General features: G+C 48.0%; 1 protein-coding gene across 50 annotated transcripts in view; it reads right to left on the minus strand.

The window, feature by feature from the left end:
- The window catches only part of ank2b (ankyrin 2b, neuronal), a 181815-nt gene that overhangs the window by 78108 nt on the left and 88873 nt on the right, over positions 1-14834 (minus strand). For 30 of the 50 annotated variants that reach the window (XM_078936556.1, XM_078936533.1, XM_078936518.1 and 27 more), the window contains exons 1-2: positions 11370-11665; positions 2987-3088 (exon numbers count right to left, since the gene is read on the minus strand). In XM_078936556.1, the coding sequence (XP_078792682.1) occupies positions 2987-3088; positions 11370-11501 (234 nt within the window). In that variant the 5' untranslated portion in view covers positions 11502-11665. Of the gene's footprint in view, positions 1-2986; positions 3089-11369; positions 11754-14834 lie in introns of those variants that run through there. The other 20 variants (XM_078936521.1, XM_078936557.1, XM_078936537.1 and 17 more) reach the window with 3 other exon arrangements.

Here is a 14834-nt window from a genome sequence, read left to right on the forward strand (position 1 = left end):
TCACAACCATGAGGACAGACTATCCCTGACCTGTGAGACCGCTAAGCATTCTGGGAGTATATGAGCTGGAGCTGTGACTGTGACTGGCCTCTTCTTTGTTGAATGACACTGAGCGTTTCTGAAAATAACGGTTATTTTTTAACAAATAGCAAATGAAGCTATAGAAATTCTCCGTTTCTTGCATTTGCTCCTCTCCTGACTGATGTCTTTCTTTCCTCCCCCTCCCTCTGTTTCCACCTGAAAGCAGCAGATGAAGGAACAGAGACTAGAGCCCAGAATAGTTTAGGTTTGAAGGCGTCAGATCAGAGTTGACATCAGTCCTGAACGTTAGCTGTTAGCTTCAGAACAGTCAGAACTAAGCTGATTGTTCACTGGGCTGCTGGTTCCGACTGTTTCCAGGACCGTCTCGGCCCGTCGGGTTACACCGTACCACTGACTGGAGTCCTGTTGACCTGGAGGTGACTATAGGCACGACCTAAAGAAAGAAATGTGGGCGTGGCCCAGACAGGAACTGAGAAAACGTGATGGGAGCTTCCTGGAAGGCTGTTAGACACTCACTTTCTATCAAAGGAACCCAACCAGGACCTGGGGCCTCATTTCTAAAGGTTGCGTACGCACAATAGAAGGCGTACGCAACTCTCTACGCAATAGTTGAGATTTATAAAAAGCAAACTTGAGGGGAAAATGTGCGGTCCTTCACGCTCTGACCCAGGCGTACGCACAAAAACGGGTGAAATGAGAAACGGCGACGCCGTCGGCAGATGGAAGAAACACGTGAAAGTGAAAATGACAATCCTGCCTCTCAGAAATAACATGAAGACTTCACAAAGCAAGTCTGACAATTAACAGCTACACCAACACCCTTTTGATCGATCAGCAGTGAAAAAAAAATCAAACGAAAATTACAACAGAAATTCAAATGAACACTTATTTGGAAAAGGAAAAGTGAAATATGTTCTGCAATATTGGCATGTTGTGCAATTCATCCTCATAAATAATATATTTAACAGAACGAAATAATGTACAAAACTGATATTCTCGTCAATGTGTCCGTCTGGAGGAGCAGATATAGGTGCAGACAGACAGACAGATGGATAGATAGAGAGATGCATTAATTGTCCACTGGGGAAAGTTGTTTACATAGTAAAACATTTCTTCATAAGCTACAGAATTATGGTATTCATGCATATGCCTTTAGTTTGTTTTATTTTTGATAAAACAATGTATGGCGTATGTCTCAACCATTCAGAAAGCAACAAGAAATTACATTTGCTGATCAATTTCCCATTTCCACGTGGATTATTACCGACATCTGTAGCTTGTCAGATGTAATTAAATGGAGGGAAATAAAATGCCCCATCACAATGCGTAATGACGCACAATGGCTGATCTTGCGCTCTTAGAAGATGTGGCAAATGGAAGAAATGGGAGTGAACGCATCTTTAGACAGCAAGAAGACTTGTTGGCAAACGAGGACGAGTGGCTTATGAGCCGGTTCCGACTTCCTCTGCGGGCTTTTGGGGGTGTGTCACCCGGTGCATCTGGCGCGTCGGCGTCCCCCTGCGCCTCAGTCACCACTCCACTTAAAAGGGATTCCCCAATTATTGCCGCCAGTCTCTCATCAGGAGGGGTCAGCTCCGGTGCCCCCCCCCGTTGCAGAGACACTCTGGCGATGGAGCGCCAGAGGTTTTCTTTTGTCTCGACTTTGATGTCCGACCTTTTCTTTTTTATTTCGGCCACGGTCCGAGGTTGTGAGGCTACAGCATTTACGGCGTCTGCCACCGTTTGTCGCTCACGTGCCTTTTTGGCATTAGTAATGCCCACACTGTGACCTCCAAACAACATTATTCTCCTCTTTTCCACCTCGCCAACGATAACTTCTACTTCACATTGAGTGAAGTTACGTTTTTTTTGATTTTCTCTCCGTGTTTGGCATGGTTTCTCAATCAATGAATATTCATTTGTGGGTGTTTCACGGACTATTTATGGGCAACTATGGGCGTGTCATGAAGCCGCAAAAGCTGCGCTGCATTTAGAATTGGTTGTGATTTATAAAGGGAAAGATGCGTAGGATGTGCGTGCGCACGGTTTTATAACTCCGAATATTTCTGTGCGTACGCACGTCCTCTGTTTCATCCGTACGCCACTTCTGACGCAAATACTACGCAAAGTTTTAGAAATGAGGCCCCTGGTCATGAGGATTACGTTTCTAAGGCATTTGAATAACAAACGTTTTCTTCCATAGACGGTCAACTCGTCAGTTTGGGTTTCCAAAAACTGTTTGAACTCGTGAATTAGAGTTTACAAATTTTGAAAACCAGATTTTAAGGACTCAACAGTTTCTAATTCATTATTTTGACCCCATTTTGTGAGATTATATTTACTATTATTTCTTTTTTGTTTGTTTTCGTTCCCATCTAGTCAACAATTATTGGGCCCAATGTGTTCTTGTCCTAAAAATCTGTATCTGTAGTTCAGGTGATCAATGTGGAGGCTGTGCAGCCGCTGCGCCTGCGTGCAGCCGCTGCGCCTGCGTGCAGCCGCTGCGCCTGCGTGCAGCCGCTGCGCCTGCGTGCAGCCGCTGCGCCTGCGTGCAGCCGCTGCGCCTGCGTGCAGCCGCTGCGCCTGCGTGCAGCCGCTGCGCCTGCGTGCAGCCAGCTGCACAGACGCAGATGGAGTCTCTTCTTGGTGCCCTGAATGCCTGCGTGCAGCCGCTGCGCCTGCGTGCAGCCGCTGCGCCTGCGTGCAGCCGCTGCGCCTGCGTGCAGCCGCTGCGCCTGCGTGCAGCCGCTGCGCCTGCGTGCAGCCGCTGCGCCTGCGTGCAGCCGCTGCGCCTGCGTGCAGCCAGCTGCACAGACGCAGATGGAGTCTCTTCTTGGTGCCCTGAATGCTCTGCTGTGGGTGGAGTCATTGCGTTGGTTGTTACAGGTCGTTACACATCACCTGGAGTGAAAGTCACGTGTTGAACGTGATCTACACCACGAACCTGGTTGCAGGTGCTGATGTCCACGCCCCCTTTAAGGTATTCCAAAACCTTGTCAATGTTCCCAGCTCTGGCCGCTCTCAGGAAACTGGTGTTACTGTCCGACTGTGGAAGACAGAAGAGAAACATGCTTAGGACGTCTGCCACCGTGTGGACAGCACCTCTGCAGAAATCCTCATTTTGCTCACTGAGACACATTTTCCACAGGTTCTCAAATCGTGTTCTTCATTTCAGTGTTGATTTAAATGATGGACATGTGCTCAGGCGCCACGCTTTGCTGATGCTGTTAAACACGTCAGACGGTGTGTCCTCTGGGACTGCTGTGCACACTGGATGGGTTACTACACAGAAGCCCAAACCATCAGCCCTCCACCCCCATGCTTAGCCTTGTGTATGAGCTATTAGTTTAATTATGAAATGTTGAAATCAGCTTTTCTGAGCTTTGAGTGAACTTTAGCCGTAGCTGAAACACATTCAGTCCTTTAATGAATAATGTAAACTCCGTCACAGAAGAAGAAATCTGGACTGTTGGAAGAAACAAAGAACTTGTTCTGTCAAGTCTGTTCTTATCCTTTTCTCTACATTCTTTCTTGTGTTTTTATTTTGCTTGGAACTTTTTTCATGTGATAAAAATATTGAATACGTTTCATTCATTGTTAAAAGGTTGAAAAAAAAACATACAGACCCTTTTCAAAAAAGAGAATATCAAGAAAAAGTGTATATATTTTCACAATTCATTCAATTTCTGCAAACTGAATATAAAGTCAGAACACCCTGATAAAGCCCCCCCTCTGATGAAAATCCTGATTTTGAGTTTTTGACAAGTACTTATGATTATCATTTATCTTATGAAAGATACAAATGTAATAAGAATTCATTTTAGTTTATGCATTTCTGAGTTCTTCTCCTTTTAAGTAGCTGTCAATCAAACAAAGACGCTCAGTTTGAATGAATGAGCTGTTGTGACTTTGGGTGTGTCTCAGAAAGAGTCTGGTGATACGATACGGATCCTGATACTGAACCACAACACATTTTCTTTGATTTTTTTAATATGACTTAGAAAAAAAACTACCTAAATTAGGCCTGCACAATATACCGCAAATTTATCGTTATCGCAATATCCAGCTCTGCAATATGCATATCGCAAAAGACGGCGAATATCGCAATAAATCGCAAACCCAAAATGTGTTAAAACAATCTTCTAGCAGCTTGAAGCATTTAACGAATCAAATAAATCCCTTTATGCTTTGACCAATCAGATGGACGCCTTCCCATTGTTGACCAATCAGATGGAGGCCTATTATGTTAACCCTGGTCCTGAAGAGCCTCAACCCTGCCTGTTTTCCAGCTCTCCTTAACCAGCTTGCTGTTGATTGGCTGACTCAAGTGATTTCACATCCTGATTGACTGAACACACCTGATTTTGGTTGTCATTATCGAGCAGTCTAGGGAGAACTGGAAAACAGACAGGGTTGAGGCTCTTGAGGACCAGGGTTAGCCACCCTGACGTTTGTCCCCCATGTCGATGAGGGTCATTTGGAGTATAATTTTAAACTGTTGCAATGAAATGGGAATGATGTTTTTGTTTATTTTTCTATTTGTTTATTTACTGCAAATTTATCGTTATCGCAATATTGATCACTAATATCGCATATCGCAAGTTTTCCTCATATCGTGCAGCCCTAACCTAAATATTCATACGTCTTTTATGGTAATAAAATGGTAAATGTATTTTATTTAATGATCACAGTGTGAAGCACTGCAACTGTATCTCATACATGAGCTGCTTTAACCCAAATCCATAGTGCTTTTATTTTGGTAACCTAAACATAGAAAGGGAACAGTCAACATTGTCAGATTTCCACAAAAAAATATTTTCCAGTATAAATAAACAGAATGAATGTTTCTTAACCACGAAGGTTCTGAAAGTCTGATAGAGGAAAAAAAGTTCTGTTTATTTCCAACATTAATGTAGATTCTCCAGAACTTTTAAACGGTTCAGGAGTCTGAACGGTGCTTCAGAAATACAGAAAAAAAACACCAATTCTTTCCAGAAACGTTAAAGTGATGATGATGAGGCAGCCTGACAGGATGAAGAGCTTCAATGTGGCTCAGATGCTTCGTGTCAATGACCGTCTGCTCTGCAGCTGCAGCTCCTCTTTCTCACATGTGGAAGTAAACACGGATTTCACCGCTCATCGCCACGGCGATGGCCTTAATTCAGTGTGTTGGACACATCACTCTGATCCATCAGAACCAGAATCTATTGCTGGGAGGTTCTGCAGAACTTTGACCCGCTTTGCAGACGGCATTATGTCTCCGTGCATCAGCCGCTGTGCAGCTGCAGAGCTTCACTGGTTCTGATCTGAGCTACAAAGAACCAGAATCCGTATTTTGATGTGATTCTGGCAGCAACACGGAACAGAGTTTCTGTTCAGGACCATCCAAGTAAAAACTAGTTCATGTCTCAGAAAAACAGAACCAGCTGCTTCTGGCTGCATCTTGTTGTTTAGTGCGTGTAGAGCTGCTCAAAGAGGCTCCATGTTCTCTGCTGCCAACTAGTGGTTGGAGGTTGAAGTGGAAAACAAGAGTCAGACGCTGAAGGACGCTCAGAAATAATTCAATAAATATCATCCCTGCAGCATTTGGAATCCACACAAGTATCACCAAATGAACTATCGTGATATATCACAGAATATTGTTTTCCTACACCTCTACTGGTGACACCACAACGACCCAGGAGAGCATTGCACAACCTCCTCCTGAACATTTGTTCCTCCATCAGACTTTCTGTGGATCTGCTCGGACACAGCGCTCTGGGACAGCCGGCCTCCTCAGCGAGGAGCTTCAGTGGTCTACCCAGACTCTGGAGGGGGTCCATGATGGTCTTCTGGACAGAGTCTGAAGTCTTCTTCATTTTAACCAAACTGAACCAGGTTCATGACATGTGGGGAAGCTGTGCTCAGAGTCTAGCAGATGATTAGTCGCTGAAACTGTTTCTAACATGCAGATTTCTCCAGAGTTTGATACATTTCTGTCACATTTATTTCAAAACAAACAAATGCTGACACAGTGTTACATTAAATACACTTAAATATCAAAATGAAACAAACATTTGCTGTCTGATGACTTTCATTCAGGCCCGACCTGCTCATGCATTGAGTTTTAGAGGACGTGTCTGTTTGAGGACGCTGCAGTTTGTTTGCAGCTACAGATGTGAGGAGGCAGAATGAGTCAGCAGCTTTTCTCCACTAACTCTCAGTCTGCTCCTTCAAAGCTTCACGCTCTGTGGAAAAACAGTGCAATTCCTATTTTACTGCAGTAAAGCTCCCTGTGTGGAAACGTCCAGAATTCCTGTAATGTCACCAGCCAAAGGTTTTCTCACCTCATCCAGGACATGTGATGTTGTACCTGAGCTTTAAAAACCCTGGTTGATACATTTCAGATTATTCAATATAATAAAAGTTCAAAAAATGTAAAAATTAAAGTAGAGATGTAAAATACTTTACAAAAAAAGACACATTTGTGAACTTTATTGTCAGGACTTTTTTTTTCAGGACAAAGCTGGATTTTTGTTGAGCTCATGTGTTAGAGAATGATTGGAGGAAAGCTTTGAGCACTGATGCTGCAGCGCTGGAGTCAGCTCCACACGGACACAAACAGCTGACCTGCAGTCAGGTGTGGAGAGCTGCAGTCAGCTGCAGAGAGATGCAAGTCAGCTGCAGAGAGCTGCAGTCAGCTGCAGAGAGCTGCAGTCAGCTGCAGAGAGCTGCAGTCAGCTGCAGTCAGCTGCAGAGAGCTGCAGTCAGCTACAGAGAGCTGCAGTCAGCTGCAGAGAGCTGCAGTCAGCTGCAGCGAGCTGCAGTCAGCTGCAGAGAGCTGCAGTCAGCTGCAGTCAGCTGCAGAGAGCGTCAGTCAGCTGCAGAGAGCTGCAGTCAGCTGCAGAGAGCTGCAGTCAGCTGCAGAGAGCTGCAGTCAGCTGCAGAGAGCTGCAGTCAGCTGCAGAGAGCTACACTGCATCCCACGCGGCAACACAGACTGATGATGCTGCAGATGCACAGAGGTTCAAACACTTGATGTTTTTCAGAGCATCCTACTCTGAGCTAATAAACTTTACCAGTTCAATAATAAAATTACAAAATGATTTGCATGCATATACAGAATAAATGGTTTTGTTTGTTCACTTTTTTCCAGTCACTGAGAGGAATAAAACCTGAAAACAAAGTAAACACGCATTCCCAATAAATCACTCTGAGAGAGACGATGGCTCAGGAAAAGCCTGCTATAACGTAAACGCCACTTCACACCACAACCACGTATGTTTAGTGCATGTGTCACGGATGTAAGCTGGTCAGACGTGAATTTACGTGGAAAAAGTGAGAAAGTTGTGGTCTTTAGGTGAAATGTTCACAGATGTGTCAGGAATGAACCACATTAAAACCACAGAAGAAGTAGGAATAAACACGCTAAGAACACGTAAACCAACGTAGAACACGAACCGTGTGATTATTGTGATGTTTATCTGTAATTCATCAGTGATTCATGCATCAATGATGTCATCTGAACGTGATCTGTGCGCCGTATACGTGATCTAAAAGTTACACATCAGTGGTTCATGCATGAAAAGTCTGTTAGACAAACGTGGAACGCTCCTGGAAAGACACACATTTCTGGATGAATCTCACAAAAATGTAAGATTGACGTAATAATTGTGTATAAACTACATAAAATACACATAAACTGCATAATCCTAAACCGACCAAAAGGTCTGAACATTTCTAAACTGAATTCACGTAAAGACTCGTCGGCTGAAACCCTCAACAGACGTCTGAGCACATTGACAAACACAAGAAACACGTATGAATGACGTAGATCACGCATGGATCACGGATGACCGACATTTCATACGTGAAAAACGTTCGTAGCTGCTGTGAGACACGACCTTCTGACATAACTAGAGTAGTGTTCCAGTTTTCCTTTAGGAATGTTCAGACATCCTGCTTTGTGTCAAATTCTGCTTTGATTTTTCAAAAGTCAGACTAAATATTTATTTTCATGGAGAAAAGGCTTAGAATAAAAGATGTTTGTGTTCTTCTCAACAGCCTCATCACAACCTCACCTCACCTTTACCGCCGCAGACTGACATTACGCAAGACTTCGCCCTCCCCATCATTCAGCTTGCTGGTTGCTATGGCAACACCTTCAGCAGCAGGAGCCTCAGACAACTGACCGCATTCACTGGGAGAAGGTTTCCCTCCATAGAGGAGAAACAGCATTCAGAAGTCCAGAGAGACCACGTCTGACCCCAAACGCAAAACAGGGATTCCCTAAAAAGGACCTGACTTTGGGAGAAACAATAAGCAGAACTAAAGAAGGATCTGGCACAAGTCCCCCCCCTTCCTGAGTTCCTGCTGGTCTCTTCCTGCGTTCAGAATGAGACGTCCAGCACGCTGAAGGCGGCCCCTCCCTTCAGACACGCTGCCCATGTCGGCCTTGCTGACAGCTCCACGCTTCGTCAATCATGCAAAGCCTTCACCTAGATGAGCGAGGGCTGGCCCCTCCCACCAGCAAGGACCGCCCTCTCAGGAGGTTACCATGACAACAAGGCTTTCTGCATGTCCGTAAAAATATACCAACACTTTGCACGGATGCCTTTGAGCGAACCGTGCAGCAAATGCAGCCCCCTACCTCACAATGGCAGCCAGGCAAACCATCAGAGATACACCGCACCAACCTCCCGTTACACAAACACAACACAACACAACAGGGACAAAAAGGCTGATGCTGCTGGGACAGCACAGACAGAAAGAGGCTGCAGAAGTTACAGACAGCAGCACAAACTCTGTTAGAACGGCACTTTTCAGGCTTACACTGAAGGTCATTCCTAAGGTCACGGCCTCTTCACAGCTTCTCTGATGACAAATCTGTTCTTTTTTTTTTTTTTTTTTACTTGTCCTATCCAACAGCTAGGCAAACAGATGAGAGCTGAGGGCCTCTTGTGTTGGACATATTTTATTTTAACAAGAGGGGTTATTCATCTTCAGACAAACCAAAGGTATGTCTGAATAAACCCCTTTTGTAATTGAGGCCAAAATTTATTAATTTCAATCATGTTTGAAAATCTTTGGTGTTGGACCGGACGGAAAAGGAAAGAGGGGAAGAAGAGAGAGGGATGTTAGAGACGGGGGGGGGGTAGGAGGGTGATAATAGGAGGGGAAGGGGGGTAAGACCATGAAGCAGCATAGAGCAGACAGGTTTACTGGTTGTTTATCGTTACGGTACGGTTCAAATGTAGTACAAAAAGGGCGGGGCCTGTTCACACACACTCAAATATTATCAACACACCTGCTAGCCGCAAAAATGTCCACATGTCAACATGCACACAAAACAGATAGTGTTCACGAACGCATACCTATGCCTTTAAACCAACTAGTGTGAAATCTTTCATTCATTCAATCATGCAAACTATTAGTGCAAAGGTGAGCTAACACCTGTGCTCAGGTGAGTGTTTATGTTCTTCTAAAATGGATGGTGGAATGTGAAAAGAAGGAGGAGGAGCGCCCAGCCACCCCCACACCCATACCCCCGCCGCAGCAGCAGCGGCAGCCGGAATTCCCCCAACGCCACACGGGAACAGGCAGGGAACAACCGCCCCCCGGGCGACCAAGACCGCCACCCAGGCCAGGGCCAGCAGGACCGCCGCGAGGCCCCCAGAGCCAGAGAGCAGGGAGGCGCAGAGGGAAAGAGAGCGCCGCCCCAGCCCAGCCAGGAAAGCAGCCCCCCGCCGCGCCGGAAGAGCCCAACGCAGGGCCCCACCGGAGAGGGACGCCCACAGCCCCAGACGAGCACCCCACCACCACCCAGGAGTTCCGGGCATCCCCCCGCCCCGACCCCAGGTACGAGCCAGGACCCCCCAAGGGAGACCCGCTCCGCACTCCAGGCAGCCACCCACCCGGCCCACGGTTGGTCCAGGTAGGAGTAAGGCAGGGGCCCGCCGCCCCCGCCCAGGAGGGGGGAACCCCGGGGAAAAAAGGGCGGCCCACAAGGGATGTTATAAATATGGCCCGACCAGGCTCGGCCATGTTGGAAGTTTGGCGGGGCCCAGCGCCCAGGGGCAAGGACCAGGACCCACCCCCCAGGGACACGAACACCCCCGGCTCAGGTGTAATATGAACCCCCCCACCATGCGGAGAGAGCACCGCCGGGCCCAGGGAGCCGGCACCCAAGGGACACGTCCGCCATCGCCAAGGGGCCCGCACCCCCCACCAGGGAAGGGGTAGGGGACAGATAGACCCAGGTCCCACCTTCCTTGTAAAATGTGTGTGCGTGTATGGGTGTTTGAGAGGGTGTTTGTGTGCATGTGTTTGTGTTTATGTTTGAATGTAAATATTGAAGGGGGAGGGGTGTGTGTACTAAGGGGGGTGCAGTTAAAATTGGCGAGTAGGGCACTAAGGGGACATCTCCTGATTACTCACAGTGATGTCCCCTCACCCTCCACACCAAGGGGCCCTAAATGTCTAAGGTGCGGTTAAAATTGGCGGGTAGGGTGCCAGGAGGACATCTGCTGCTTGCTTGCAGTGATGTCCAAGCACCCCCCCTACCAAGGACCCTACATGTCTAAGGTGCAAATAAAACCGAAAGAGGGGGGGCCCACTCCATACGGCAACCATAGGAGGGGGGCCACTCCCAAGTAGCCCCCCCCCAAGGCGCATCGCAGGCTAGACCCCCCACCCCCTCACCCTAATATGAGGTTATATAAGGAAGGGGGTAAGTTGGGGACAGCTGGTAAACTGTCCCCCGGTGGTCAAACAGCCGTCCCCCAGCCCACCCCCAGCAAAGGGGCCAGGGCCACCCAGCCCAGGGGCCCACCCCCGGAGGCGCCGACACCCCAGGCCCGGCACCACCCACCCCACACAGAGAGAGAGGAGCCAAATCTGTTCTTTACTTTTTCTGCAACTACAAAAAAACAACTTCAAAGAGTTCAAACATGATGCTTTATCTAAAAAAATTAACTAATCCAGGCATAAACTCACAGTTAAGTCTGTGAGTTTATGCTAACATTGAAACCAGTCCAGATCTGAAATGTCATCTGAAACATGGAGCTGCAGACAGCCGCAGGGCTGGCCTTAGCCTTCACAGAGCCCTAAACGCCCCACAGCTGACTTTACTGCCCCACACGGGCAGCAGGGAGGCGTGTGCGCTCAGACACACAACCACATGTCCCACCGGCTTCTCCATGAAGGCTCACATGACCCCCCCCACTGCTGGTCTCAGTTCCTCACAGCTCATCCAGAAGACAGAACTATTTTTATCACTAAAGTATTTCCAGCAGATCCAGATCTGTTAGGCTGTGCCGGAACCAGAACTGCCTTCAGGAGGGTCTTACCAGCATCTCAGCAGGAACATGCTCCTCACAGAAGTACTGTGGCGGTGCGTTCTGGTCCTGGTTGAACCGGTTCCCCGCCATCTTCAGGCCTGCCTCAGAGCCACACACCGCACACGTGGCCGTGTTGCCCATGGTGCAGGACGCTGTCCCATCAGAGCCAGTCTAAGAGGCTTCAGAATATCCAGCTCCTAATCCTCTGAGTCTCCGTCTAAAACCCCCAACAAACCTCCCCCAGACCCCCGCCGCTAAAGCACCGGCGGACTACCCGTCTGTGGTTCTACCCTGACCAGCAGCAGTAGGGCTAATTTCAGCGCCTTGACTGCTGACAAATACCCCCCGCCCCCCACTACCTCCCTATCCAGCTATTTTCATACCACCAGCCCAGTTATGCATGTAGAGGGAGAGGGTGGTCGGCACGGGGGGGGGGGGGGGGGGGGGGGGGGGGTACGAGGGGCGGAGGTGGCATCACCGACACCCTACACGACTTCCTGAAGCGTGACGCTGACGCGCCGTGTCATCTGAAGCTGCTGCTCCATTCCAGAACCCCCCAGGGGCAGAAGTCCAAGGAGCCAGAAGGGGAGACAATCAATGCAGTGAAGGTTTACGGGGACGCAGAGGCAAATCCACAGATTCTGTGAGCAAAACGACCTTTGAAAGGGCTGAAGGTCATCCACAGCAAGGTCAACCAATGAAGTTCTGCTGGGTGTTTGCTACATCACCCTGAAGCATGCTGGGATTGAACAAGTGTGGTAAACAACAGAAACATCAGTGAAGCAGCGGGGGGGGCATTCCTGTCAGTCACCAGACGTTGCATCACGGCAGCTTAATGGCAGCAGGCGTGGAGTTTGGCTGAAGCACATTAGCGTCAGCCTGTAGCCCACAGCAGGCCGGCATCGACCCTGTGGACTGAACGCGACCTTTGCTGACCTTTTCCCCACTGATGCCTGGGTTTGGACACCTAACAGGAGGCCAATAAACGAGGCCTTTAGGGCATCCGGACGGGGTGTGTGTGTGTGTGTGAGTGTTTTATCTGTTTCCGAAGTGTTCCTTGAGGTCTTTTGATGATGAAGATGATGATGATGATGAAGATGATGCCGTTTTAGGCTAAATCAAAAACCTGTCATCTTTCTGCAGAGCAGCAGGAGTTTGTCAGATATTTGTCTCTGAGTTCTGGGCGGGTCTTTTGGCGTGGAAGTAAACCTACACTGATTTCCCATCATGCCTTTGTTTCCATTCTCCCACTAGCTTACAGCCCCTCATAGCCCCAGCCTAACATTAGTGGTCCAACAAAACCAGCAGCAGCATCAGATCCATCTGTCCATCCGTCCAGTTCTGATCCAGATTCCCGCTCAGACCTTCATGGACCTGTTGGTCTGCAGGTGGAGGATCAGAAAGGGGCGGAGCTGGTTAGGGACAGTGGTTGTCTCACAAACCTGACCTTTTTCAAAACGCAGGTCTTTGTCTGCTCCTGATTCATCCTGATTTGAACAAAGAGAAATGCAGATTTAATCCTAAATTCTTTAACAAAAGTCATCAGAAAAATGGCAGAAGAACTCGTTCAAAACACCAAACAGGATTATCGTTGGGGCGGGGCTTTAAACATGGACCTGTCTCTGATAGCTCCCCTTCAACGTTAGCCATCTTCCCTGCTTAAGGACCCAGCTTCAGGGCTGCACTGTGGGGCAGTGGTCAGCACTCTTGCCTCACAGCCAGAAGGTCCTGGTTCAAATCCCAGCAGGGACCTTTGAGTGGAGTTTGCAAAACTGGTGGAGCACCTCACAGTTCTGACGGGGACCATCCAATCCCCACAGCTGTTCAGGTTTTCTGTCATAGAACCCCACTGCCCCCTTGATATCCTCCCCATGTGACCCACTCCACTCAGATCCTTCTCAGACCCCTGAGAGCCTCCTCGGCTCCACTGGGAGGCCCTGCTGTGAGGACCATCGTGCAGAAACCCACTCTGCCCATTCATTAGTGCACTTTGAAAGCATTTTGGTGCCATATTTCTTAATTACTAACTCTGACAGTAAAGCACCAGAATGCATTGCAAACATACAATGTATTCTGGATAGAGGAACTGAGATGAATTATTTTAAAACACTACAAATCTGTTCTCTTTATCCTGAGATTAAAAGACGGCACATAATCTCAGATAGAAACACTCAGATTATCAAATGAAATGAAATGACATGAAAAACGGCGGTGGTGCTCTGCGATGGACGGGTAACCTGTGCAGGGTGTCCCCCACCTCTGCCAAACAAGAACCTGAAATGGGTTGAGTGGGTTTATAATAAGATGGACAGATGGACACATAGCAGAAGCTCCAAACCTGCCCGGTACCAAAAGTCATTCATACCCAATGCAATAACCCTGTACAACAACACACAATGCAAGAGATAACCTATGCACATTTTTTTATTATTATTATTATTATTTTTTTTTTATTATCTCTTTATTTAGTTGTTCTCTATTTTGCACATCTTTTTACTTGCACTGTTCTGTAAATAGCTTTTTTAAATTATAATACCTTGATGACTGTATTTATGCTACATTTTCTTGTTCTTGCTTTTTTTTACTTAATTCTAAGTCATTTTTCCCTCTGCTGTCAGTTGCTATGGTGACAAACAAATTTCCCACGTGTGGGATCAATAAAGTATCTCTGATTCTGATTCTGAAGATCAGGAAGGCTCCAGGACCCCATGGAGTCTCTCCCTCCAGCCTGAAAGTCTGTGCTGACCAGCTAGCTCCCATCCTCACCAGGATCATCAGCTCCCTGCAGATGTTTGTGGTCCCTGCTTGTCTCAAACTCTCCACCATCATCCCAGACCAGTCGCCTGACCTCTGTAGGCATTAAATTCTTTGAAGGACTGGTGCTGGACCACCTGAAGGTCATCACAGAGCCTCTGCTAGACCCCTGCAGTTCGCCTTCAGAGCGAACAGGTCAGGTCAGGGTCAACATGGCTCTCCACTTTATCCTGCACCACCTGGACTCTGCAGACATCTATGCACGGGTCCCAGAGCTCCTCCACCCCAAACTGTCCCAGCTCACCGTGCCCCCTCCCCAACCTGTCAGTGGATCACCAGTTTCCTCACCGACAGGAGGCAGCAGGTGAAACTGGGACGCTCCACATCCAGCACCCCCCAGGGGTGTGTTCTCTCCCCTCTGCTCTTCTCCCTCCACACCAATGACTGCAGATCAGGAGCCCCCCTCCCCTGTGAAACTCTTGAAGTTTGCAGATGACACCGCAGTCATTGGGCTCATCCGGGACGGTGATGAGGAGGGAAAAAGTGGAGCGGCGAGTCCTCTGGAGCAGCCAGAACCACCTGGAGCTGAAGCCAATTAAAACAGTGGAGATGACAGTGGACTTCAGGAGGAACCCCCCTACCCCCCCCCCCCACACTCACTATTCTCAACAGGACTGTACCCTAAACAGACTCACACAGGTTCCTGGGGTCCACCATCTC

The sequence above is a fragment of the Oryzias latipes genome, chromosome 18 (genome assembly GCF_053564925.1).
Source record: "Oryzias latipes strain Hd-rR chromosome 18, Olatipes_Hd-rR_3.1".
Taxonomy (NCBI): domain Eukaryota; kingdom Metazoa; phylum Chordata; class Actinopteri; order Beloniformes; family Adrianichthyidae; genus Oryzias; species Oryzias latipes.